At 36.0% G+C, this 23,998-nt stretch overlaps 3 protein-coding genes across 13 annotated transcripts in view; 2 read left to right on the plus strand and 1 right to left on the minus strand.

Moving 5' to 3' along the window:
- Positions 1–2,166, plus strand: part of G2e3 (G2/M-phase specific E3 ubiquitin protein ligase) — a 57,499-nt gene extending 55,333 nt beyond the window's left edge. For 3 of the 4 annotated variants that reach the window (XM_021243813.2, XM_013065306.3, XM_087197069.1), the window contains one exon: positions 69–2,166. In XM_021243813.2, the coding sequence (XP_021099472.1) occupies positions 69–325 (257 nt within the window). In that variant the 3' untranslated portion in view covers positions 326–2,166. The remainder of the gene's footprint in view (positions 1–68) is intronic. The other variant, XM_021243817.2, reaches the window with a different exon arrangement.
- Positions 1–4,857, minus strand: part of LOC147822342 (uncharacterized) — a 60,111-nt gene extending 55,254 nt beyond the window's left edge. The window contains exon 1 of the mRNA XM_087197077.1: positions 4,646–4,857. Coding sequence (XP_087053203.1) covers positions 4,646–4,698 — 53 coding nt within the window. The 5' untranslated portion in view covers positions 4,699–4,857. The remainder of the gene's footprint in view (positions 1–4,645) is intronic.
- Positions 4,858–5,598: 741 nt separating this feature from the next.
- Scfd1 (sec1 family domain containing 1) overlaps positions 5,599–23,998 on the plus strand; it is a 93,469-nt gene continuing 75,069 nt past the window's right edge. For 3 of the 8 annotated variants that reach the window (XR_015445756.1, XM_087197070.1, XM_087197073.1), the window contains exons 1-4: positions 5,599–5,663; positions 10,080–10,150; positions 12,898–12,986; positions 16,164–16,254. Coding sequence is in view for 7 of the 8 variants with exons in the window: in XM_087197070.1 (XP_087053196.1) it covers positions 5,612–5,663; positions 10,080–10,150; positions 12,898–12,986; positions 16,164–16,254 (303 nt within the window). In the remaining variant the exon portion in view is untranslated. Of the gene's footprint in view, positions 5,664–5,812; positions 5,959–10,079; positions 10,151–12,897; positions 12,987–13,954; positions 14,038–16,163; positions 16,255–23,998 lie in introns of those variants that run through there. The other 5 variants (XM_087197072.1, XM_087197076.1, XM_087197074.1 and 2 more) reach the window with 4 other exon arrangements.

Genomic DNA, 23,998 nt, shown 5'->3' on the forward strand with positions numbered 1-23,998 from the left:
GCTTTATTCTTATTTTTTTTGTTTTGGTTTTTTGTTTTGGTTTTCACTTTTACTGTTTAACTTTTCAGATGGTAAATCTGCAATAACAATGGAAGACATTCTTATTTTTGCAGCTGGTTGCAGTTCCATTCCACCTGCTGGATTTAAACCCACTCCTTCAACTGAATGTCTGCATATGGATTTTCCTGTTGGAAACAAGTGTAATAACTGTTTAGCTCTTCCAATGACGAGTACATATAAAAAATTTCAAGAAAATATGGACTTTGCCTTAAGAAACACTCTACGACTAGAAAAGGAAAAAAGTTCTCACTACAATGGACATTAAAATATTTCTTTGAACAAAGAAATGCTTCTTTAAAAGCTGCTATTGATAACTTTCCTTTGTTTCAGAAATCTATTAATCAGCACTTTGCAACAAATTTTTCATCTTCTTGGCCCAATGAAACTTAGGATATGTACGTAAAAGAATATTTTGGCCATTTAAACAAAAAAAATTTTTGTTAAAATTGGTGGTATTTTTCTATTTTCTTAATATACATGCTTAACAAACCAGTATAAATACTTTTATAATGATTGTACAGATTTAAACAGGTGTAGCAGCATGGTAAATATGAAAGAGCTACTATTTTTATAAATTGGAATTGCCTATAGGATTCCATGATTTTTCTGGTTTTATACAATTTTCAAATTACTCTTTTTTTCCCAATTATGCTTTATTTTAAAGCATTAAATAGAAAAGCTAAACAGTTAAATCCTCATAAATAAAAAGTACATATTCTGGGGTATGCAGTATATGTATGCTTTTTTAGGATGGCACTAAATTCATGGCTAAGATGTTTTTAGATCACTGATTTATACATAAATGATCCACACTGCAATTATATTATGCCTTATTGGAAGTATTAAATAGAAAGCAGAATTGCAGTTATTCTGGAATGGACATTCCATGGGCTTGAAAACACTTCCTGAGGTGAATAAAATGTAGTGGAAAATACTTAAGAAAATGTATCTTCTTGGGCCAGGGATTTAGCTCAGTGGTTTCGCCACCTGCTGCGCAAGCGCAAGGACCCGAGTTCAATCCCCAGTACCCAAAAAAAAAATTTTTTTTTTAAAATCTTTAAAGCCATGGTTTTTTGTGGGGTATTTTTTTGTACTGGGGATCAAACTCAGGACCTTGCATTTGCAAGGCAGGTGTGGTGCCACTAAGCAAAATCCCCAGCCCTAAAGCCATGATTTTAATCATTGAGGTTTTTTTTCTATATCCTATGTGTGTCATTCAGTATGTTTTAGCCATAGTCAGTGTATATATCTGAATGTGGATTATTATGTGGTTGATTTGCTATTTGACATTTGTTATCAACATGGTTCTATCATAGGTAAGCTGGTATCATAGCATTATAACAGTTATCTTCTTTGGTCTTGAAATATACCGCTTTTTAGTTGGCCATTGAGGCAGAAGCCTGTAATCTCAGCACTTGGGAAGTTGAAGCAAGAGGACCACCCTAACTTTGAGCCAAGCCTGGGGGGCTACATAGTGAGTTCAAGGCATCCCTGAACCACACTGCAGGACTGTAGAGGATATGAGAAGTTCTCTGGCCCTCGGACAGCCTTGGGAAGACAGATTGTCCTGATGTCTGTGGCAGGCCCAGATAGAGAAGTTAAAGATAACTTCAGAAGGCTGTTTGTCAATCCCACAGTGTTCCAACGGGGTCCCTTGAGACTCTCAAACATTTGCTTGACATAAGAATAGGTAAGAGTAGCTAATCTTTTAGAAGCTTTAACTAACCAAGATGATTTAGATAAGACACACTAAGATTAAAAGAGCATAGATGGTTCTTTAGATGCTTTATGTACTCACAGATATAACTGGTGGTTAGTTGACTAGCATTGTAAATTGTTAATGACTGATGTATCCTACAGAAAAATGTATAAAAGAAGAATATTACCAATAAACCTGGCCTTAACTCCACACAGAGTTCTGGTCCCCCTGTGCTCCTTCATTTTATAAGTTTCGTCAGATACTGTCTTCAGGTTCCAGTCTCTCACCAAGGAGACCCTGACACAGGACCTTGTCTCAAAGGAAAATAGGGAGAGAGAAAAGAAAAGGAAAAAAAAGAAACATACCTGTTTTTGTATTAGCAATGTATAAATAAACTTAAAGAGAAATACAAACAGAATGAAAAACCCACTATAATCTTACCACACAAGGAAGTATTGTGTGTCTGTGTATTCCTCTATAAACTCTTACGTTTTCTTTATTTTTAACTATATTAATGCTATCATGTAATAATTTGAACATATACAGTCCCATAGTCATGTCCCCAGATTTATAGCCTTACAAAAGGAAAAACTAGAAAAAAATAATCTCCCAAGTCTATTATCAAACAGAAATGAGACAATGCTACTGTTTTCTGCTAATCATAATGATCACTAAATAATTATAGGGTCAATTTGATATATATAATATATCTTAATACAAAAGGAAAGCTAAAATATAATCCTAGTGTAATTTTATTACCCTCTTATTTTTTCAAGATATCCTTGTATTTGATAAAATTAAACCAGCCACTTCTTAAGTCTTGTGTTAAATTCTGTTAGATTGTCAAAAGTAACTAAAGGGTCAATTATCAAAACCTACTTTTAATTTCTAAACTTTATACTCAGTATACAGCTTTTATTCCAAATGTGTTGATAAATTGGATAGTTCTACCTAGTTTTTCTAAAGTTTAAAAGACCATTAAATCAGTGCAACAGCCTCCCCAAACTAATTAATTTTCTGGTTTGTGTTTTTAGTTTCTCCTAGAGTAGTAAAACTGATACAACACTTGTGTACTTTGTTGGGATGTGTTTGGGGGTTAGCTACAATTAAAAACACTGTTTCAGTTCCTCATTACAAAAATGTGTAGATAGGGCTTTAGTGGTAAGAGGTATAAATAATTTAGCACACTGCCTCAAAGTGAAATATAAATATTCATACTATAAAATGTTTTCTGGTTTGAAGGATATTCCATTAGTATGATTTTTTAGGTTACTCTGTATAGGCAAGCCATATCAGAGAAACTTATTGGTTATTTGTTTTCTTCAGTGTAACTCTGTCAGATGGCTGACTTTATATTATAATTTTCTGTTCATGTTATAGCATAATTCTTACTGATACTGAATTTTTAAATGGAATCATGCTATAAACCTTTATATGTTTGTATTTCTTAAATATTTCAACTGTCTAAATGCCATATATTTTAAGTTTGTTTACTCTTTAAATATTGGTGAAAACTATCATACATCTGTTGTTAATGGTTTAGTATTATATTCATCATTTAAAAACAGTTTTTAAACTTTTAGTATGGGAACTTTATCTTAAGGCCTTTCATACAAAACTACGTATTCTTGTACTTGTTCATTTTCCTGTTTTAGTATTTAAGGTAAATATTCTTTAAAATATCAGGAGTACCTTATGATTTATACTTTGTAATATTTACTTTCTATGTTAAATTTTTTTGTTTTGGTTAAATAAAAATCCTTCATTTGATTACTGAATCAGAATTCACTTTGATTTCTATTTTATGTATTAATACAGTCCCCCCCCCCCCAATTATGTGCAAGCTATTGGAATTTCTGCACTAAAGGCTAAGTAAAGGGGGGATATATGGGTAAGCTTTCTCAATGACTTTGACTTTGGTATTAAGTCATTATAAGAAAATAATCAGAACAAGATTCTGTTGATAATATGTAATTCTTTATGTAGTGACCATCACGTACTTCACTGTTATTTTACAATAAGCTATTAAACTGTTTCATGATTCAGGTAATGCAGTACAAAGTTTTTGTGCTTCAAGTAATACAAAATATAAAAACATGTTTAATGATGAATTACTTGAATGTGTATTGCCTGTAATTTAGAAAAATTTGGATTGCCTTGAGAAGATACGGTTTTTTAGTTCTGATTTTGAACCTTATCTTTTCCAAATTCCAAGTACATTTCAATACCTTCTGTTATGCCTGGTGTTATGCTAGGTGGTGGTTTATATTTTGGCTTATCCCCCCCCCCCTTTTAAAGATGGCCAGATGTAATAAAAAAGCATGGCATTTATAACAAAGTTTTCTAAATAAATTGTTTATCCCACTAAATGTGAAATGCTTGTATAAATTAAACTAACTTGCTGGGATTTAACAAGGTTAAAATTCAGACAAAATTGAGTAAGATCCTTTTCTCTCCGTATTTGAGAGATCCTATAGCAGTTGTTAGTAGATAACCAGGAAGCTCTGGAAATAAGCTGTTTCAGCATATTCTGAGACAACTTGCTTAATGTAAAATATTTTGCCAAAATAAATTATTTAAGCTCAAAACCTGGATAAATTATATAATAACCTAGGTTAACACTCAGAAGCCTTAGAGTTTTTTTTTCTTTCTGATTCTAATACAAGACAAATAACTTAATCTGTCTCACCTTCGGTGACTGTCTACTGCTCATATTCTATTAGTACATTTTCCTATAAATTTATTGCCTACACTCTTGGTCAGGACAGTCTATTTTATATCATACATATATAAAAATATGGTGAATGTTAAATACTTTTTATTATAGTAAAAGACATTGCCATTAATCCCTCTCAAATCCCCCCCACACACTTAAAACACACTTACCCCACTGTTCTTTGCACTCTCTGAAGCAGTTCTGGAAGTCCTTTTGTGAGCATCCTTACGAGGTGTGATTAAAAAAAAAAATAAGGCCATCCAATGGATAAGTGGCCTAATAAAAACATTATTGTGTATCCTCATCTACCTTACTCACTGGATCTGGCCCTGTGCAACTTCTGGCTCTTCCTCAGTGTAAAAATAACAATGAAAAGTAAATATCTTGAGTTGATTCAAGACATCAAGGTAGCCGTGACAGCATATGCACACACCCAACTGTCACTGTATCCATTTGACATTCAATAAAATACATCAAATGCAGAAATCAATATTAAATATATCTTGAGATCACATGGCTTCACGTGTATATTCAAACGCCAGCACTATTAACCAACCCCCCATGAGTCTGTCACTACTGAAAGGAACAAGGAAAATTGCCATTTTTCACCTCCCTGGCTCCTGTGTAGGCAAAACCATCATAGATTTAGACCATTTTACGTGAGATGAGATGAGAGATTTTCCCGGTTACTGCAATACTCCAAAGCTTTCCGTGTTTCCAGCAGAGAAGAAATAGGCGACCACTGCTGTGCTGGGAAATAGGAGAAAGCAAAACTTCGTTGCCTTTACTTTAGTTGGGGGACCCTTAACAACCTTAGAGTTATTGTCACCACTTAAATCTGTAAAAACCAAGCTAATGGATTAGTAATTAAGTTCTCAGCACCACACTACGCCCCTACCCTGAGATCAGACTAAAGTAGCATACTGTGGCTTGATTAGATTGGAAACACTACTAGCAATTCAGAAATTTGTTTCCACTGGGTCTTCAAATTCTGCAGTATAGAAGCCTTACAGGGCTCTAGGGCGTGGGTCGGTTGCCCGGGAGAAAGCTTTTGGCTCCGCCCCCTCAGGCTTAGCTTCCGGGGCGGAAGGAACGGCCACGTCATCTTCGGGCTGTGCTCGCCACCCTAGCAGTGGATGGTGGGAGGCAAGATGGCGGCGGCAGCTAGTATTCGGGAGAGGCAGACAGGTACTGGCTTACTTCTCTGTGCACTTTCGTTCTGCTCAGCGACAGGCTTTTCCTCTACTCGTCGCTGTCACTTGGTCGTGGTGCGTGCAGTTCAGAGACCGACCTCTAGGAGTTTAGTGACCTAGAGCATCAGGAACCCCTCCCCTTTTAGTTTTTGTGAAAGAGATGCCCTAAGCTTCAGGACTCGGCCCCGCTCTTGTAGTGGAAGAAAATGGGCTTCAGGGATGGGCTTTTGCAGTGGTCCAACCTAGATTACTGAGCCTTAGAAGGCCATCTTCACAAGATCTGGCAGCTGGTATGTTCTTCCTTGTGTTGCCACTTAAGAGGTCTCTAGATTTGTTTCTGTTTGTATTTCACATATCCGAGTTTTTAATTTTCACCTTTCCCAGCGTTAATATTTAAAGAACTCTGTTTTCTGGAATTTACACCATAGTAACGAAATTTAGATGGCATTTTTCATAGTGCCTTATTTTGTGCCATCTCATTTGCACCAGTCTTTTGGGGAAACCCGAAGAAAAATGCCTAAGGATGAAGATTTTTTTCCCTCAGTTTGCTGGAGGGAAATGGAGAGTGGCAGAACGAATTAATGACTTACCCATTTCAGTTGTTTGAAAGATTAGTGTTTTAGGACAGTTCATAGTTTTGTCTTCAATAGAACATGTTTATATAGGTTCCATTTCTGCAGCGAAATGTAAAGATAAATATTTCATTCTTTCAGTTTTGATATTTTCTACATCTTAGATTTTTTTCAATTTTACCATATTCTCTGTAAACTTCGGATGTCTTGTTTATACCTATTAGCTAATTGTCTTATGAATCTTTCCTGTGGAGCCAGTGGAAATAAACCATCAACATTTTTTATATTTGGAAATTCTGTCTCCTGAAATTATCCTCTTTTTGCATGGAAAATAATTAGTTACAATTAATATGGCCTTCAGCTTTACCTGATTTTGGCTGTACCTGATTGTTTTCCTTCTCATTTGAAAAAAAAAAAAGATGATGGATTTCAGTCAAGTAATGACACACAAAGCCTATATGTTTTGCTTTTCTCAGTAGATAATTTAATATAGCCTTTTAGATGAAGTCAAGCATAACTTAAATATGGGAAAGTCCCTGTAAGGTTTGGGGGATACTTGGCATGCATGGTATTTGTAAGCGGAGGTAGTCCTGCTTGTCTTTAGTAGTATAGACCTGCTTGTCTTAGTAGTGTGGTTCTGATAGGTTAAACAAAATGAATTAGATCTTACTATATATTAAATAGCATGTCAATGAAATGTACCAAAAAGTTGAAAAAAGTTAAATTTGTATGTTAATACATTTTTATATGCAGAAACTTTGTAGAGTGTTAAAACCTATTTTTTATTTCTGTGGAAATAAATTTCATTACAGCAAAATTTTACATCATTATTAGATAGCTGATGCAGGATCAATTATTTATCAAATTAGTACCATCACTATATTTTGTCTTATTTTCAGAGGAGAGTAAATCCTTTTATATGTGTTATAGTTGCAAAAGTAAACATTTCCCTGATGTTTGGGAAATAACTCTCAACCCTCAAATATTCTAGATAGAAGACACTTTGATATAAAAGAATTTTCACTCAGTTGGGGTAGATGAGATAATAGTTGATATTCATTGAGCATTTGTTGCCAGGCATTGTTTTAAGTGGTTCTGTAAGCCTTATTATCTCTGCTTTACAGATGAGGAAATTAAGACACAAAGTGATTAACTGGCATGCGTGTTTTTGGTTTGTCTCAAAAATCTTTATTAATCTTTTATAAAATTCACCCCAGATGCCATCTTCTTATGAAAGTTGTGTGGATTCCTCCCCTCTCTATCCTTGCGTTCAATTCAGTAGGAGGAGTAATTTGCCTCCTCTGTGTGGCTATTGCACTCTTGCTCTTGTTCCCTGCCTCTCAACATTGCAGAACCCCAAACTAACTGCTTTTCTCCTGTCATTATCTCATCTACCCTCCTTATGTGTTAGAGATGCTGATGATTCCCAGGTTTATATTGTTAGTTTGGACCACTCTTCTGAACTCAGCCCTCCTCACGTCATATATTGGCAACTTCATCCTTTTAGTTGCTCAGGTCAGAAATCTTGTAATGTTCTTGATTTCTTTTTTATGATTCATGTCAAATCTGTCTGCAAATGTCAGTTCTATTCTAAACATGTATCCAGTACATAACTATTGAAATTGCTATCACCCAGGTCCAGTCCACCTTGGGTTTCTGCAATAACCTATTTGTCTCTTTGCTTTTACAACCCCCCTCATTCTTTTATCCATACCAAAACTGATATGCCGTACACTGGCTCAAAACTTTTCAGTAGTTTCTCGATTCAGTCATGGTAAAGGCAAAGTGATCTTACCTTGGCCTACTAGGTCCTGTGTGATCTTAACTCCATCCATTTACCTTTCTGATCCCACTCCCCATTTTTCTCCCCTTTCCTTGGATACACCAGGAATGTTTCCACCTCAGAGCCTCTTATGTTTGTTTCCTTTTATTGGACTCTTCTTCCACAGATGGACTCACTTCCTGACATTTTTTAAGCCTTAAATGTTTATTTCTGAGGAGGCCTTCCTTGATCCTTGAAGTTTTTTCTGCCTTCTCAATCATGTTTTCTCTGTAGCACTTACCATGATCTCACTTACCTTGTTTTACTCATTTTTTAAATTGTATTTGTTGCCTAGCTAAAATGAAAGCTACTTAAGGACAGGTAATTTTATATTTGATCTAATTTGTTCATTGCTGGATCCCCAAAAGCTAGAGTAGGATCAGGCACATGGTGACCACTCACTGAACATTTGCTGAATGAATGAATAGTAAATATAGATGGCAGTATTTATTCAGTGAGTGAGAAAACATTGTAGATAAGAGTGAAACTACATTAACTAAGATAAGAATATGGATAGTACATTCAGACCCAATAAAAAATTTTATCATTTCAGTTAAAAGCAGTAAGCCTTGGGGAGTTAAACCCTGTCAACATAAAATCACATTCTTATACACCGTTTGAACATAGGCCATATACTTCAGTAACAAATCCACAGGATCAGAATATATCTGAAAAAGTTAAGCAAGCTCAGGAGTTGGAGAAATTTCCCAAACAGGCGAATGTGAGATTTTTGTCTATCTGCTGGCACTGCCTCTTTCACTTAATTAAGGACTAACTGTAGAAAACATACAAAACCTGAAACTCAGGTGGCAACCCAGGCTGTAGTTCTTCCCAGCTGTCATGTTTCAAGAGGGTAAATAACTTTTCCTAAAAACCAGGTTTTCTCTCTTTGGGGCTTAGATGCCAGATTGATGGTGTCTTTATTGCCTAGAGGTGGGAGGAAGAGGTCTGCTAATGCACAGAATGTTGCCCTTTGTGGCTCCTGTATTGTTTTAGTTATAGGCACTGAAGTGTTCTCTATTTATGCATATTTTTCATCTGTGAGTCTTTAATAAGACCTGATCTAATTGCTTTTAAAAATTAACCAAATAGATTACAAGGTTGCTAGTCTTAAAAATTATATCACCTCAGTGATGGCGAACCTTAAAAGGTTCAATGAGCTTTCAATGAAAACAGCTGGCTGCAGCACATGTGCCATGGAGCCACCACCACTGACCTAACTAGTACACTGTCTTGAATATTTGGTCATTTCAGTTTCACATAGAGTGACATTAAGAGATTATCATTTTCCTTAGAAAATGTTGAGTCTACTGTGACATGTGAACAGATGAGCAATAAAAAGTGCAAAAATGCTGTTATTATAGGTTATAATTACTGTGACTTTTGAAATTGCCTATTAGTTGGAATTATCAGTCAACTTATATCTATAGGAAAATATTTTTCCTCGGGAACAGTATTTTCAGCCATATAAGTTTTAAATCTGATAAGATAAATTAGTTGTAAAATATTCTCTTAGATAACTAAAAAGTAGACCTACTGTATGAAGATTGTGCGCATGTTCCAATTAAATATGCCATAGATGATTTTTGTTTATAGAAAGACTCGTTTTAATCTGTGCTTTCAGTCAGGCAATAAGTAGACCAATTACTACCAAGGCCATTGCAAGACCATGATTGAAGAAATTTTTCTTTTTGCAACTATATAAAATGTAGTGCAAAATTATTAGGACAAATGAAAAAACACTTTTACCTGAATGTTTTCTACAGTTTTATCTGGGACAGATGCCCCTATGTTTTTGACAGTTTCCCAAACACTTACCAGTTAGCTATTGATGGAATGTTTTCACAAGGTCTGACCCCATGTTCTATACGACCAGTTTTTTTATTAATCAGTTTTGCTAGAGTTGATATGTACATTTTATCTTTAGGTAGTAAATAATATGGAGGGAAAATGAAATCCTAAGAAAACATGTTTGACAAAGCTTTTTTTAATGTTTGACAAAGCTTTTTATTTTCAGTTGCTTTGAAGCGTATGTTGAATTTCAATGTGCCTCATGTTAAAAACAGCACAGGAGAACCAGTATGGAAGGTAAGAGCTTTTCTTAATGGGAATTACTTCCTGTGTCTCAGCCTTTATTGATGATATTGATGGTAATTGGAGGGAATTTTTGTTAATACTGAACTAGTTCTGTAGTACATTTTAGTTATAATTCATGGATATTTTATTTTTACTTAAAATAGCATCTTAATATGAATTATTTTGATAAACATTTTATGAAATAAACAAGACAATAAAATAGTAAATATTCATCTAGTGCATCCAGTGATCTCTTGGGTGGGATCTCACAGATAGGTCTTTACCTGATTAATGTTTTGTTCCTTAGCTTTGCAAGTCCAGACTTTGGATCTCATAAGCTTTCTCAGGGTTAGATAGATTCACTGAGTTGATCCATTCTAACCAACTCAATGGACAGTGACCTGTAAACTACAATGACAGTTTATTAATTTATGAGATATAAAACTATTATTAAAACTGTTCATGAACCAAAAAGCAATCTAGTCTTTCCCTTTTGAGAAATGCTGTAGAGCTTTTATAATTCCTATTCTTTGGGCTTCTTCATTTGAAAATTTATGCTGACTCAGCTTCCCTTTCTTCAGAGAGATAATAATACAATTGATTACATTTAAACTTATTAGTTTATAAGCAATTTATATTGAACTCTTGAGAAAAACTAAAAACATGTCAACTTCATTGAAATTTTGAGTGTTTTGAAAACTTTTAGGAGTATAAGTTTTGAGTTAGATTTTGAGATGGCTGAATTGTCTCTATTGAATTTATAGTTACAGTCTCAGTGTCCCCTAATGTTTTCTTTTTCTATTTTTTGTGGACATTTTCTTAGTGCTCCTTGTATAAACCAATTTGTTTTGAAGGCTTATGTTGAGCTTTAGAATTAAATAGCTAGAGAATATCTTGGGTACCCATTTGTGTCAAATATTTTCCCTACCCATCACTTTTATATCACAAGATGAATAATAAGGGGGTGCAATAGCAGCCCCCTTCCAATGTCTGCAGGGCATACATTCTAAGATACATTTTTTTGTGTGTTTTTGTTTTAAAGTGAACTCCTTTGTTAGTCTTTTTTTTTTGGCGGGGGGGGGGGGGTACCGGGGATCGAACTTGGGACCTTGTGCTTGCGAGGCAGGTGCTGGAACCACTAAGCTAAATCCCCGGCCCCTAAGATACATTTTAAGAATGCCTGAAACTGCAGAGAGTACCAAACTCTGTACCATCATCCCTCTTTATGTGTGGATTCCACATGCTGGATTCAAACAATCACCAATCAGAAGACTTTTTAAAATTGAATGTATAGTGAACATGCACAAAACTTTTCATTATTTCAACTGTTTAGCATTAAAACTACACAGGAGAGTTACATGGATTATATGCAAATACTATACCATTTAATATGAGACTTGAGCATCCAAGGACTTTTGTATCTGTGAAGGATCCTGGAACCAATTCCCAAGGACACCAAGGATGACTGTATATACTATTGTTTTTTCCTATACATACATATCTGTGATAAAGTTTAATTTATAAATTAAGCATGGAAAGAGGTGAACAACAATAATAAACAGAACAATTAAATCAGTGTACTGTAATGACCTTGGCAATGTCAATGCTGTTGCACTTTGGAGCCATTACTAAATAAAATAAGGGATGCTTGAAAACAAACACTGTGATACTCTTGACAGTAGATCTGATAATCAAGACAGCTTTTAAGTAACTAAGTGGGCAGTGTATACCCCATGGATACACTGAACCAAGGAGGATTCATGTCCTGGGTGGTATAAAACAGGACCTCAAAAGATTTTTGACAGGACAGAAGAGTAGGACATGTGAGATTTCATCATGCTATTCAGAAGGGTGCACAATTTAAAAACTATGAATTTTTGTGGAATTTTCCATTTAATATTTTCTGATTGTGACTGACTGCAGGTAGCTAAAACTACAAAAAGTGAACCTGCAGGTAAGAGGGGACTCCCATATAGTGAGATTTAAAGCAAGATTTTTGCGAGAAACATCTAACCTCTTATAGCTACAGCAGAAAGATTTTTAGCTTCTCCAAGGGAAATCCTGGCACTTAAGAAGAACATGTTTTATAACAGCATATTTTATCCTCATTTGCAGTTTTTTCTCCATAAGGAATTATTGAGGTAGTTGTGAAAATGCTTACCAGTTGAAAATCTCTTTTATTTGCCCTAACTCTAAAACTAATTTTGAATTAGAAGGCCCAATTGGAGTTCTTATCATTTCTCAAAGGTGTCAGTTTTAATATTTTTAGAATGTGAGAAAGTGCATTTGATAGACTAGGGACTTAATTTTTCAAATAGATATCTAATTTACCTGTGATATTTAAATTACTAAATTTTGTTTATGGCAGTGGCCCTTGTTATGTATTGTTTGAAGGTTGCTAACTTTTATACCCCTGTTTTTAGAAAGGATATATGTGAACTGGAAGAAAAACAAGTAGAAAATGTGTGAATTTGCTATATGTTCAAAATCCTTTATTAAAGCTTAAGATAAAGGTTTTATAGTCTTTGGATTTTTTAATTTAGAAAAAACATTTTGTAAGAAATTTATATAATTATTGATTTATTTTAGTCTAACTACTAATGCTACTTCATACATAGACATTTTGATGAATAATGGTGGAAAATATTAAATTGAGGCAAGGAAAAGAATTCTGCATAAGTGATTTATTTAAAATAAAATTTGCTTCAGCATTATTAGTTTTTCAGTGATAATGATGTTTTTAAAATACATTTTTTAAGGTTCTCATTTATGACAGATTTGGTCAAGATATAATCTCTCCTCTGCTATCTGTGAAGGAACTGAGAGATATGGGAATCACTCTGCATCTGTGAGTTTTAATGTATTTCTAGAAATTGTATTTATTTTCCAATATATTATGAAAGATTTCTTCAGCCACCCTGAAGTCAAATTACTAAAGAACATTTACAGAGAAAAGTGATGTCAGGTTGCAGTATCTAAGTAGTGCAGAACATTTTTCTCTGATGTCTTCTTTTATTCAACCCTCATTTCTGAGGTTTTAAAAAATCCTCACTCTGAGGCCATATAATTTCAAATTTTAAAATGAAATGTCTCTCATATCTTTCCTATAGACTTACTTGGCCCTGTCTGTAAAGAAAAAGTGATAGGTGTCTCAACTCCATTTCAGCTCTAGGAGTGACTTGCTTCCCTCCCCCCCCTTTTAATTTTTTTGGGTTTTTTTGAGACAAGGTGTCACTGTGTATCCCATGGTGGTCTTGAACTCTCAGCGACCCTCCTCTCAGTCTCCCAAGTGCGGGGATTACATACAAGCATGTGCCACCATCCCTGGCCAAAAGTGTTTTATTCCTTTAATTTAAATATTCTTTTAAAAAAGTGAGTTAATTTATCAATTTGAAAAATTTAACTGACTACATAAAGTGTTGACTGTTAATTATCATAAAAGGCTATATTGTCTTCTTAAATATTGTGTGATTATATTGCTTCTGATATGTTTGGTAGAAATAAGTTGCATTATTTTATAATTTTGTCTAGTAGAATTGTTTGAAGAGGGGCTATGTTCTTAAATAAATACGTACTAAAACTTTTATGTACTGAAGGAGTCCAGTATTATGGTGTTACAACATACTGAATTTGAAATGCAGTCTTTTACTAGGACTATGGTTTTAGATTTTCAGGGACTACCATATCAGAATCTGGTTTGATCAGCTTAAATTCTTAATTGCATAAGTATTTTATCCAACTGTAATTTGTCTATAATTAATAGAGTATTGTGTTTCATCAATTCTACTTTTTATCTTTTTTTTTTTTTTTTTGCAGTGCTGAGTGCTGAGGGTTGAAGAACCCAGAGTCTCATGTGTGCTAAGCAAGCACTTTACCTCAGAGCTACACCCCAAGCCCCAGTTGCATCAATTCTAAATACATTACATACTTTTTTGTGTTTCTGTGATTAGAATCTATATTTCAATTGATGACATGTCATAGTGGATAGCGTTTTTTCTAAATGATGTACAAAATAGGTTTTAGAATTGATACCACCATAGATCTGATGAAATAGGGTATTTGACAGATTTTTTTCCTTTCATTTTAATGTTAGACTTGAAACAGAAGTTTGATTTGGTAATGTGTTAATTTTCATGAACTAAACTGAAATGTAGCTTACTGCTATCCTTGTAAATAGTGGATTATTAATTAGCACGATTTACCATTGATACTGCTTTGCTTTTTTATTTTACTAATGGAAAGATTAAAGTTTAGAAAGGTTAAGTAAGTATCTCACATTTGAACAACTAATTAAAAACAGAACTGTGGCCAGATTGCTTTACCACCAGTTCTGTGATATTTATCTACTGAATCACAGTGGTTCAGTTACAGGGGCTAGTAGAACTGAGACCCAACACAGCACTTCCTTAAGGTATAACAGGAGAGCCTACCAGTTTGAGAGTCTAAGAGACAGAGAGCTGTTACCACCAGGGCCAGGAAAGGTTGCATAACTACTATGGTGAACTCTTGCAAACCTTGCCTCTGACCATTTTTCTCTGTTTGCTGGTGAATAATGCATCAGTCACTTTATGCTCTGAGAGCTCTTTGAGGCTCACTGTAGGAAACAGTAATAATAAGTTTCTAGAATATGAAGTGGTGGTTGTAGCCCTTTAAGAGGTAGTTGGACGACTAGCCTGTAGCAACCTAACCAGGTGTGGTGCTGCACTCCTATAATCCCAGCACTCCACAGCTGAGGCAGGAGGATTGCAAGTAGGAGCCCTGTCTGGACAGTTTAGGAACTGGCAGCATGTGCCCCTTTCACTCTTCTTGATTATAGAAAAATGACTAGAGGTGGTGATATTCTAGAAATAGAGTGTCAGTCATGTTCCCTGATAGAACATGATAGTAACTCTTGAAGAATAAAGAGATTTTGCAATTTGATATTGGGATAGCTGAATGAAAACTTCCCTTGAGTTATAAAAAGACAAAACTCTTCAGTTTGTGGATTCTAAGATGGGATTCTAAGATTCTATAGGATTCTGAGATGGTCTCTTGTCCATTCTTTAATGAAGCAATAAATACACAAATATCAGTTGGAGCTGGGGCTGTAGCTCAGTGGTACAACTTAGCGTATTCAAGACCCTGGTTTTGATCTCTAGCACCCTGTAAAAAACAAATGAACAAACAAAAATTGATTAAGTTTTTTAGGAAATGTTCATTTACCTTTGATTTAAAAATATATTTGATTTCATGTTTAGTTTAATTTTTGCATTGTTTCTAAAGCCGCCACCAACTTTCTGTTTTCCCTTTTGGGGAGACCTGCACTTTCACCAGTATCATCCCCAACCGCTCATACTTCCGTGAAAACTGAATATAAAATTTATTTTGAATGCATTTTAGTTTTATTCAAGAATGGTGGTAGAGGAGAATGTCTGACCATAAGCGATAACTAAAAATAAGTCAGATTGAATAGAAAAAATAAAAACTAATGAGAAATTAGCATTTTACTAATAAATAATATTTATATTGACTAGGTAGACATTTTTCTTTTATGTTTTTTAAGGAAAAAGCTGGATTAACTGATTAAGAGTGACAGGAGCTTGAGAAATACTGTTTTAAACTGTCTTTTAAAAGTAAGTGACTAAGGGCCAGGGATTTAGCTCAGTGGCACTGCACCTGCCTCGAAAGTGCAAAGTCCTTAGTTGGATCTCAGGTACCAAAAAAAAAAAGAGTGACTAAGAAATTTGTAGGAAAGTGAAATAAGTAACACAAACTTCAGTATTGCATGACTGTTCTTACATGAGAAACCCAAATTATAAATAAAGAGCAAAATAAAAATAGATAATAGGAACCCAGGAGATAGATCTTAAATGGGAAGAGGGTTAAGAGATGGAAGGAGGGGAGGCAAGGGATCAAAGGAAGCAATTAGGATGTATTAGGGACCTGTACCAACACCACACAAAGAATGTAAATATTACATACTACAAGCATATGCTAATCAGTAAAGTGACTAAGAAGTGAGTTTTATGTCCTTTACTTCTTCTAGGCTTTTGCACTCTGATCGAGACCCTATTCCAGATGTTCCTGCAGTGTACTTTGTAATGCCAACTGAAGAAAATATTGATAGAATGTGCCAGGTAATATGCATTCTTTTTTTAAAAATTTATTATTATTTTTGTATTAAATTCTTTTATTGGTACATTGTAGGTATACAACACAATTACATTTCTCATTGGGAATTGTACCGTTACATAATGCATCTTGGTTCTTATTTGTTCCCCATTCCTAGCCCTTCCTTCACGCCCTCCACCCTTCCCTATTTACAAAGACTTTATTTCCATTTTTTTCATTTCTCAGCATTTTTCCTTTCCCTTCTTTCCTTTCCCCTGCCCCTCCCACTACCCCTACCCCTTTGGACCTTTTCTTTCTATTTTACATTATCGATTATTCGTTCTAATCTTTGGTACATTTTAGGTATACAGTATAATGACATTCATCATTGGAAATTTGCACCTTTACATAGTCTCTCTTGATTCTTATTTTTCACCCTTGCCCAGCCCTCCCTTCAACCCCTCCATTCCTCCGTATTTACAAAGATTTTGTTCCTATTTTTCCATTTTCTCATATTAATCCCATTCCCTTCTATCCTTTCCCCTAGCCCTCCCACTTCCTTCCCCTTTGCCCCTTCCTATTTCACATGACCTATTATACATTTAGTCCTTATTTACACTTTCAGTTTCTCACACTAGAGAAACTATTCGGTATTTACACATGTGTGTCCTATTTATTTCACTTAAGAGTATCGCCTCAGTGTGTATCCACTTAGCTATATATGTCTCTAATTTCTCGTTTTTTATGGCTGTGTAGTACTCCATTTTATTAAAAAACCACATTTTCTTTATCCAGTCTCCAGTTGATGGGCATTTGGGCTGTTTCCAAGTTTTAGCTATTACAAACTGTACTGCTATGAACATGGGCACACATATATCACTGTGGTATGATTCTTTTAATTCTTTGGGGAAGATCCCCAGCAGTGGAATAACAGGGTCAAATGGGACTTCCAGTCCTAGTTCTTTGAGGTATCTCCATACTGATTTCCACAGTGCTTGCACCAGTCTACATTCCACCGGCAGTGGAGCAGGGTTCCTCTTTCCCCACAGCCCTGCCAGCATTTGTTATTGGTTGATTTCGTGATAGCAGCCATTCTTTCTGGAGTGAAGTGGAGTCTCAGTGATGTTTTCATTTGCAACTCTTGAGTGACCAGTGATGTTGAACATTTTTTCATGTATTTATTTGCTATTTCTACTTCTTTGTCTGAGAAATGTCTGTTCATTTCAGATGCCCATTTTTGGATTGAGTCTTTAAATTTGGGAGGTCTGATCTTTTTAAGTTCTTTATAGATTCGAGATAGTAGGCCTTTGTCTGAGGAAGAGCAGGTGAAGATTTTTTCCCACATTGTGGGTTGTCTCTTCACACTGCTGGTGGTTTCTCTTGCTGTGCAGAAGCCTTTTAATAAGAAGAGATCTCATTTGTTGATTGTTTGTGCTAGTTCATGGGCAACTGAGGTTTTGTTCATAAAATCTTTTCCTACACCGATGTCTTCAAGAGTTCTACCTAACCTCTGTTCCAACTGGTTCAGAGTTTCTATTTTAATATTTAGATCTTTAATCCATTTTGATTTTAGTTTAGTGCATGGTGAGAGATACAGGTCTAGTTTTAATCTTTGGGAAGGTGAAGCCCAGTTTTTCCAGCACCACTTATTAAAGAGGCTATCTTTCCTCCAGTGAAGGTGTTTGGCTCCTTTATCGAAGATAAGATGGCTGAGTGTGTCTGGCGTTGTTTCTACATCTTCTAATCTGTTCCACTGGTCCTCAAGTCTGTTTCTTTGCCAGTACCATGCCGTTTTTATCACAGTAGCTTTGTAGTAGAGTTGCAGGTTGGGGATTGTGATACCCCCTGCCATGTCTCTGTTACCTAGAATTGCTTTTGCTATTCTGGGTCTCTTCTTGTTCCAAATGAATTTTTGGATTGTTTTCTCAAGGTCCATGAAGTATGCTGCTGGGATCTCAACTGGAATTGCATTAAATCTATATAGCAGTTTTGGAAGTATGGCCATTTTCACTATAATAATCCTTCCTACCCAGGAGCAGGGGATGTCTTTCCATTTTCTGATATCATCTTCAATCTCTCTTTTCAGAGTGCCATAGTTTTCAGAGAAGAAGTCTTTGATTTCTTTTGTTAGGATGATTCCTAGGTATTTCAGTTTTTTGGATGCTATTGTGAAAGGAATTATTTGCCCTGTTTCTCTCTCAGTGAGTCTGTCATTGGTGTAGAGGAAAGCTATTGATTTTTGTGTGTTGACCTTGTAACCAGCTACTTGACTGAATTTGGTTATTAAGTCTAGAAGACTTTTGGTGGAGTTCTTGGGGTCTTCTATATAGAGTATCATGTCATCTGCAAATAATGACAATTTGACTTCTTCATTACCTATCTTTATTCCTTTTATTTCTTTCTCTTGTCTAATTGCTGTGGCTAATGTTTCCAGAACTATATTGAACAAGGGTGGTGATAGTGGACATCCTTGTCTTGTTCCTGATTTGAGTGTGAAGGATTTCAGTTTTTGACCATTTAGTATGATATTGGCTGTTGGTTTTTCATAGATGGCTTCTATCAGTTTGAGGTAGAGACCATCTATTCCAATGTTTTTGTAGAGTTCTTATCATAAATGCATGTTGGATTTTGTCAAATGCTTTTCCTGCGTCTATGGAGATAATCATATGGTTTTTGTCCTTGGCTCTATTGATACAGTGTATTACATTGATTGATTTGTGTATATTGAACCATCCCTGCATCCCTGGGATGAATCCCACTTGATCAGGGTGTATGATGTTCTTGATGATCTTCTGCATTCTGTTTGCCATTATCTTATTAAGGATTTTTGCATCTGTGTTCATTAGTGAGATTGGCCTGTAGTTCTCTTTTTCAGTTAGGACTTTCTCTGCTTTGGGGATCAAGGTGATGCTTGGTTCCAGGAATGAATTTGGGAGTATTGCTTCCCTTTCAATTTCATTGAAGAGTTTAAACAGTAGTGGCAGCAGTTCCTCTCTAAATGTCTTGTAGAGTTCAGCAGTGAAGCCATCAGGGCCTGGGCTTTTCTTAGTTGATAAGTTTTTAATTACATTTTCAATTTCATTGGTTGATATTGGGTTGTTTAGAATTTTTAGGTCTTCTTCGTTCAGCTTTGGTGATTCATATGTATCTAGGAATCTGTCCATTTCTTCTGTGTTGTCCATCTTATTGGCATATAGGTTCTGGAAGTAGGTATTGATGATCCTCTGGATTTCTGCTGGGTCTGTTGTAGTTTCACCCTTTTCATTCCTAATTGCATGGATTTGGGCCTTTTCTTTCCTTTTTCTGACAAGGTTGGCTAAAGGTTTGTCAATTTTGTTGATTCTTTCAAAGAACCAACTCTTGGCTTCATTGATTTTTTTGTATCGTTCTCTTAGTCTCCATTGCATTGATTTCTCCTCTGATCTTTATAATTTCCTCCCTTGTATGAGCTCTGGGGTTGTCCTGCTCTTCTTTTTCTAGAAGCATGAGGTTCAGCATCAGGTTGTTTAATTGGGCTTGTTCTGTTTTCCTAATATGTGTATTCACTGCTATGAATTTCCCTCATAAGACTGCTTTCATTGTGTCCCATAGATTCCGATATGTTGTATTGTCATTGTCATTTAATTGAAGGAACTGTCTGATTTCTTCTTTAATTTCCTCTGTGATCCATTGGTTATTCAGAAGTGTGTTGTTCAATTTCCATATGTTTATGAAATTTTTTGAGTTTCTTTTGCTGTGGATCTCCAATGTCATCGCATTATGGTCTGATAATATATGGAGCATAACTTCAGTTCCTTTGCACTTACTTAAACATGTTCTATGTGTGAGTATGTGGTCTATTTTGGAGAATGACCCATGTGCAGCTGAGAAGAATGTGTATTCTGATTTTGTGGGGTAAAAGACTCTGTAAACATCTGTTAAGTTCATTTGTTCAAGAGTTCAATTGAGTTCTAGTATTTCATTACTTATTTTTAGTCTAGTTGATCTATCTATTTGTGACAGTGGGGTGTTGAGGTCCCCCACTACAATTGTATTAGTGCATATATGACTTTTCATGTCCGTTAGTATTTGTTTTATATAGTTGGGTGCACTAGTGTTTGGTGCATAGATATTTATGATTGTCATCTCTTCCTCTTAGATTCTTCCCTTTACAAGGATGTAGTGTCCTTCTTTGTCTCTCTCAATCAGTGTTGGTTTGAAATCTACTTGATCTGCCAAGAGGATAGCTACTCCTGCTTTTTTTCAGGTTCCTGTTGCATGGAGTATTGTTTTCCACCCTTTAACTTTCAGTCTATGAGTTTCCTTTTGAATTAAGTGTGTTTCTTGTATGCAGTATATTGTTGGATTTTGCTTCTTGACCCATTCTACCAGTCTATTTCTTTTGATTGGTGAATTGAGACCATTAACGTTGATGGTTATAACTGAAATGTATTGACTTGTCATTGCCATGACTTTTTCTTTTTGTTGGGTTCTCCCCCTTTACATTTAATTTTTTGTCATGCCAGATGGGTTCATTCTGCTTTGCTTCCTGGGGTTGTGATCCTCAATGTCTGTTCCTAGGCTATTGTGTAAAATTCTTTGGAGTGCTGGTTTGGTATTCACGAAGTTCCTAAGGTGCTCTTTTTCATGAAAGTATCTTATTTCTCCATCCATTTTGAAAAATAGTTTTGCAGGGTACATCAATCTGGGTTGGAGGCTGTTTTCTTTTAGGCCTTGGAATATGTCACTCCAAGCTCTTCTTGCCTTGATGGTTTGTGTTGAGAAGTCTGCTGTGATTCTGATAGGCTTTCCTTTGTATGTGATTTGTTTCTTTTCTCTGACTGCTTGGAGAACTTTGTTCTTCTGTTGTGTTTCTGGAATCTTAACAATTATATGCCTATGTGTAGATTTTTTTTGCTCAAGGCTATTTGGAGTCCTATATGCCTCACTTATCTGTATGTCAAGCTCTTTTCCCCTGCTTGGGAAGTTTTCTGCCATTATTTCTGTGAAGAGATTTTTTATGTCATCTGCACTCTCTTCTGTTTCTTCATTGAGCCCAATCAGTCTTATGTTATTCTTCTTTGCATCATCTAGCAGCTGCTGGATTGATTTCTCATGTTCCCTTATAATTTTGAAGCAATTTTTCTTTTCCTGGTCACTAATTGCAATCTTATCTTCTATATCTGAAATTCTGTCCTCACATTGGCTCATTCTGCTGTGTAGACTTTCAGTGGAGTTTTTCATGTCCTGGAAATCTATTTGCATCTGTTTTATGGATTCCATTTGTTTCTTATGTTGGGATTTCATCATGTTCCTGAGCTCCTCTCTAGATTTATTAATCATGTCTTGCACTAGGGGCACAATTTCTTCTGTTATCTGAGAAATTATTTCTGATTTCATTTTTTCCAGATCCCCTTTTGTTGCCAGTTCAGTGGGTCCAGGTGGTTGAGTATCAGAGTGTTCCATCTCATTTCCGTTTGGGGTTGCTGTAGGTGATCTGGAAGTCTGGTTTTGAGACTTATTTACATGTTTTCTCATTTCGACTGGGGCGGGGGGGCTGTTAGCACCTGCACGGATTACCTCCTCTGAGCTGGGTGAGGTGGGACAGGGGCTGGGAGCATCGGTAGGGATGGTGACCCAAAAGCCCTTTCCTGTGGGCTGGGAGCAGCTGGAGGGATGGTGGCCGGGAAGCCCCTTCCTCTGGACCAGGAGCAGTGGGATGGTGGTCTGGAAGCCCCTTCCTCTGGGCCAGGAGCAGCGGGACAGAAGGTGGCCCAAAAGCCCTTTCCTCTGGGCTGGGTGGAGCGGGAGGGATGGTGACCGGGAAGCCCCTTCCTCTGGACCAGGAGCAGTGGGACGACAGCTCAGAAGCCCCTACCTCTGAGCTGGGAACAGTGGGACTCAGTACCTTGGTCTGGTGGTCTGGGGTCCTTTGTGCCTTTGTAGTGTGGAACCAGGTGGCTGCTTGTCTGCACCGGGGTGATTCGGTGTCTTCCGTAAGACTCAGGACCTTGGTAGGGCGTGCACAGACCTTCCTGTGTGCAGCGGGCTGATTCGTAATATGCATTCTTATCCTACCTGATACATGAATATCAACTCAAACTTTTTTCACAGAATATTTTAGATATACAGTGTAAAGAATCAAAACTTCCCTTACTCAGTTTCTCACTTTGATTTTTGAGACCATCTTTGAAGTTTAAATAGCTCTAATGATTTTAAATGTTTTGGTCCCAAGAACCAATGTATTGGTGAAAACCAAGTCAGCTTTACAAAACGGAAAGCTTAACTATATTAGCTTTAAAAATAAAGATTTCAGGGCTGGGTATTTATCTCAGTGGTGCTGCCGGCAGCCTGCCTCACAAGTGCAAGGTCCGGAGTTCGATCCCTGGTACTAATAAATAAGTAAAGATTTCATTTTCTTAGATAATAGGAAGGCTGAAAGTAGGAAGTCCATGCACCAACATGATGAAATAATCAAAGACTTAGGCTCATTCTGTCTCTCTGATCCTTTATTTTAGGTTGTTTTCATTGTCTTGTTGCTTCACATAAGGTGGCAGCTGCAGACATAGACATCACATCAGTGTTCATAGCTAGAAGAAATAGTAAATGAATTCTGCCAGCCCGAAATGTACACTGATCAAGAAAGTTAAATCTTCCCAGAAACTCCCAGAAGGCTTTCCTTTAGGTCTCCCTGGGTAGAATTAGCTTCAAGAGAGACTGTGAAAGTTAGTAGTGAGATGAATGTATTGTCACCCCAAAGAAAATTTGGATTCTTTTACCAAAGAAAAGGGATTAAATGGATGTTGGATAGGTAGTTACCAGCATCTGCCACAAGTCACAATAACTTTACTTGTTATTGACCCTTGAATCAAATTGCTGCTTAAATTGTTAGTGAAGGTCACATACTTTGTGTCTTGGTTATGATAACCATATTCCTCTTTTACCCTGCACAAACCTATGCCATTTTTTTAAAGAGGTACTATATTACCAGTCTCTTCCTCCTTCCTTTTTTATTTAATAACAACTTTATTGAAATGTAATTCACATGCCATGCAATTTATCCATTTAAATTGTATAGGTGATGATTTTTAGTGTATTTACAAAATCGTGCAGACATTACCACCGTCAATTTTTGTCACCTCAGAAAGACATTTGCCCTTTAACTTTTATATCTCTGACCCCACTCTTATCCCTCTCATGTCCCTAAGTTACTTTCTGTTCCTATAGATTTGCATATTATGGCCATTACATATGATCAGAATCTCATAATATGTGATCTTTTGTATCTAACTTCTTTATTTTAGCTTAATGTTTTCAGGGTTTATCTTTGTTTCGTTTTTGGTTTTTTTTTTTCTTCTTAGTACTGTGCATTGAACCCAGGGCTTCACACATACAGAGCAAGTATGCTCTACCACTGAGATGCATCACCAGCCCTTTTTTTTTTTTTCTTTTTTCTGATTTTGAGACTGGGGCTCACTAGTTTGCTCAGGTTGGTTTTGAACCTGCAGTCCTCCTGCCTAAGTCTTCCAAGTATTTGAGATCACAGTCTTGTACCATGACACCTGGCTACTATTCCTTTCTATGGTCAATATTTCATTGTAATCATTTGCCAAATTTTATTTGGGCTATTCTGAGTCCTTTAAATTTTCTAATAAATTTTGGGATTAGCTTGTCCGATTCTGTATCTAGAAGCCAACTGAGGTTCTTATAGAGATTATGTTGAATCTGTAGATTAATTTCTTAGTAATACAGTGTTAACAATTATGTAATTTCTGATGTAGGAACATGGTA

This window comes from Heterocephalus glaber, unplaced genomic scaffold (genome assembly GCF_053883595.1).
Source record: "Heterocephalus glaber isolate CG9 unplaced genomic scaffold, H.glaber_assembly_v1.0 deba00001662, whole genome shotgun sequence".
In the NCBI taxonomy this organism is placed as follows: domain Eukaryota; kingdom Metazoa; phylum Chordata; class Mammalia; order Rodentia; family Bathyergidae; genus Heterocephalus; species Heterocephalus glaber.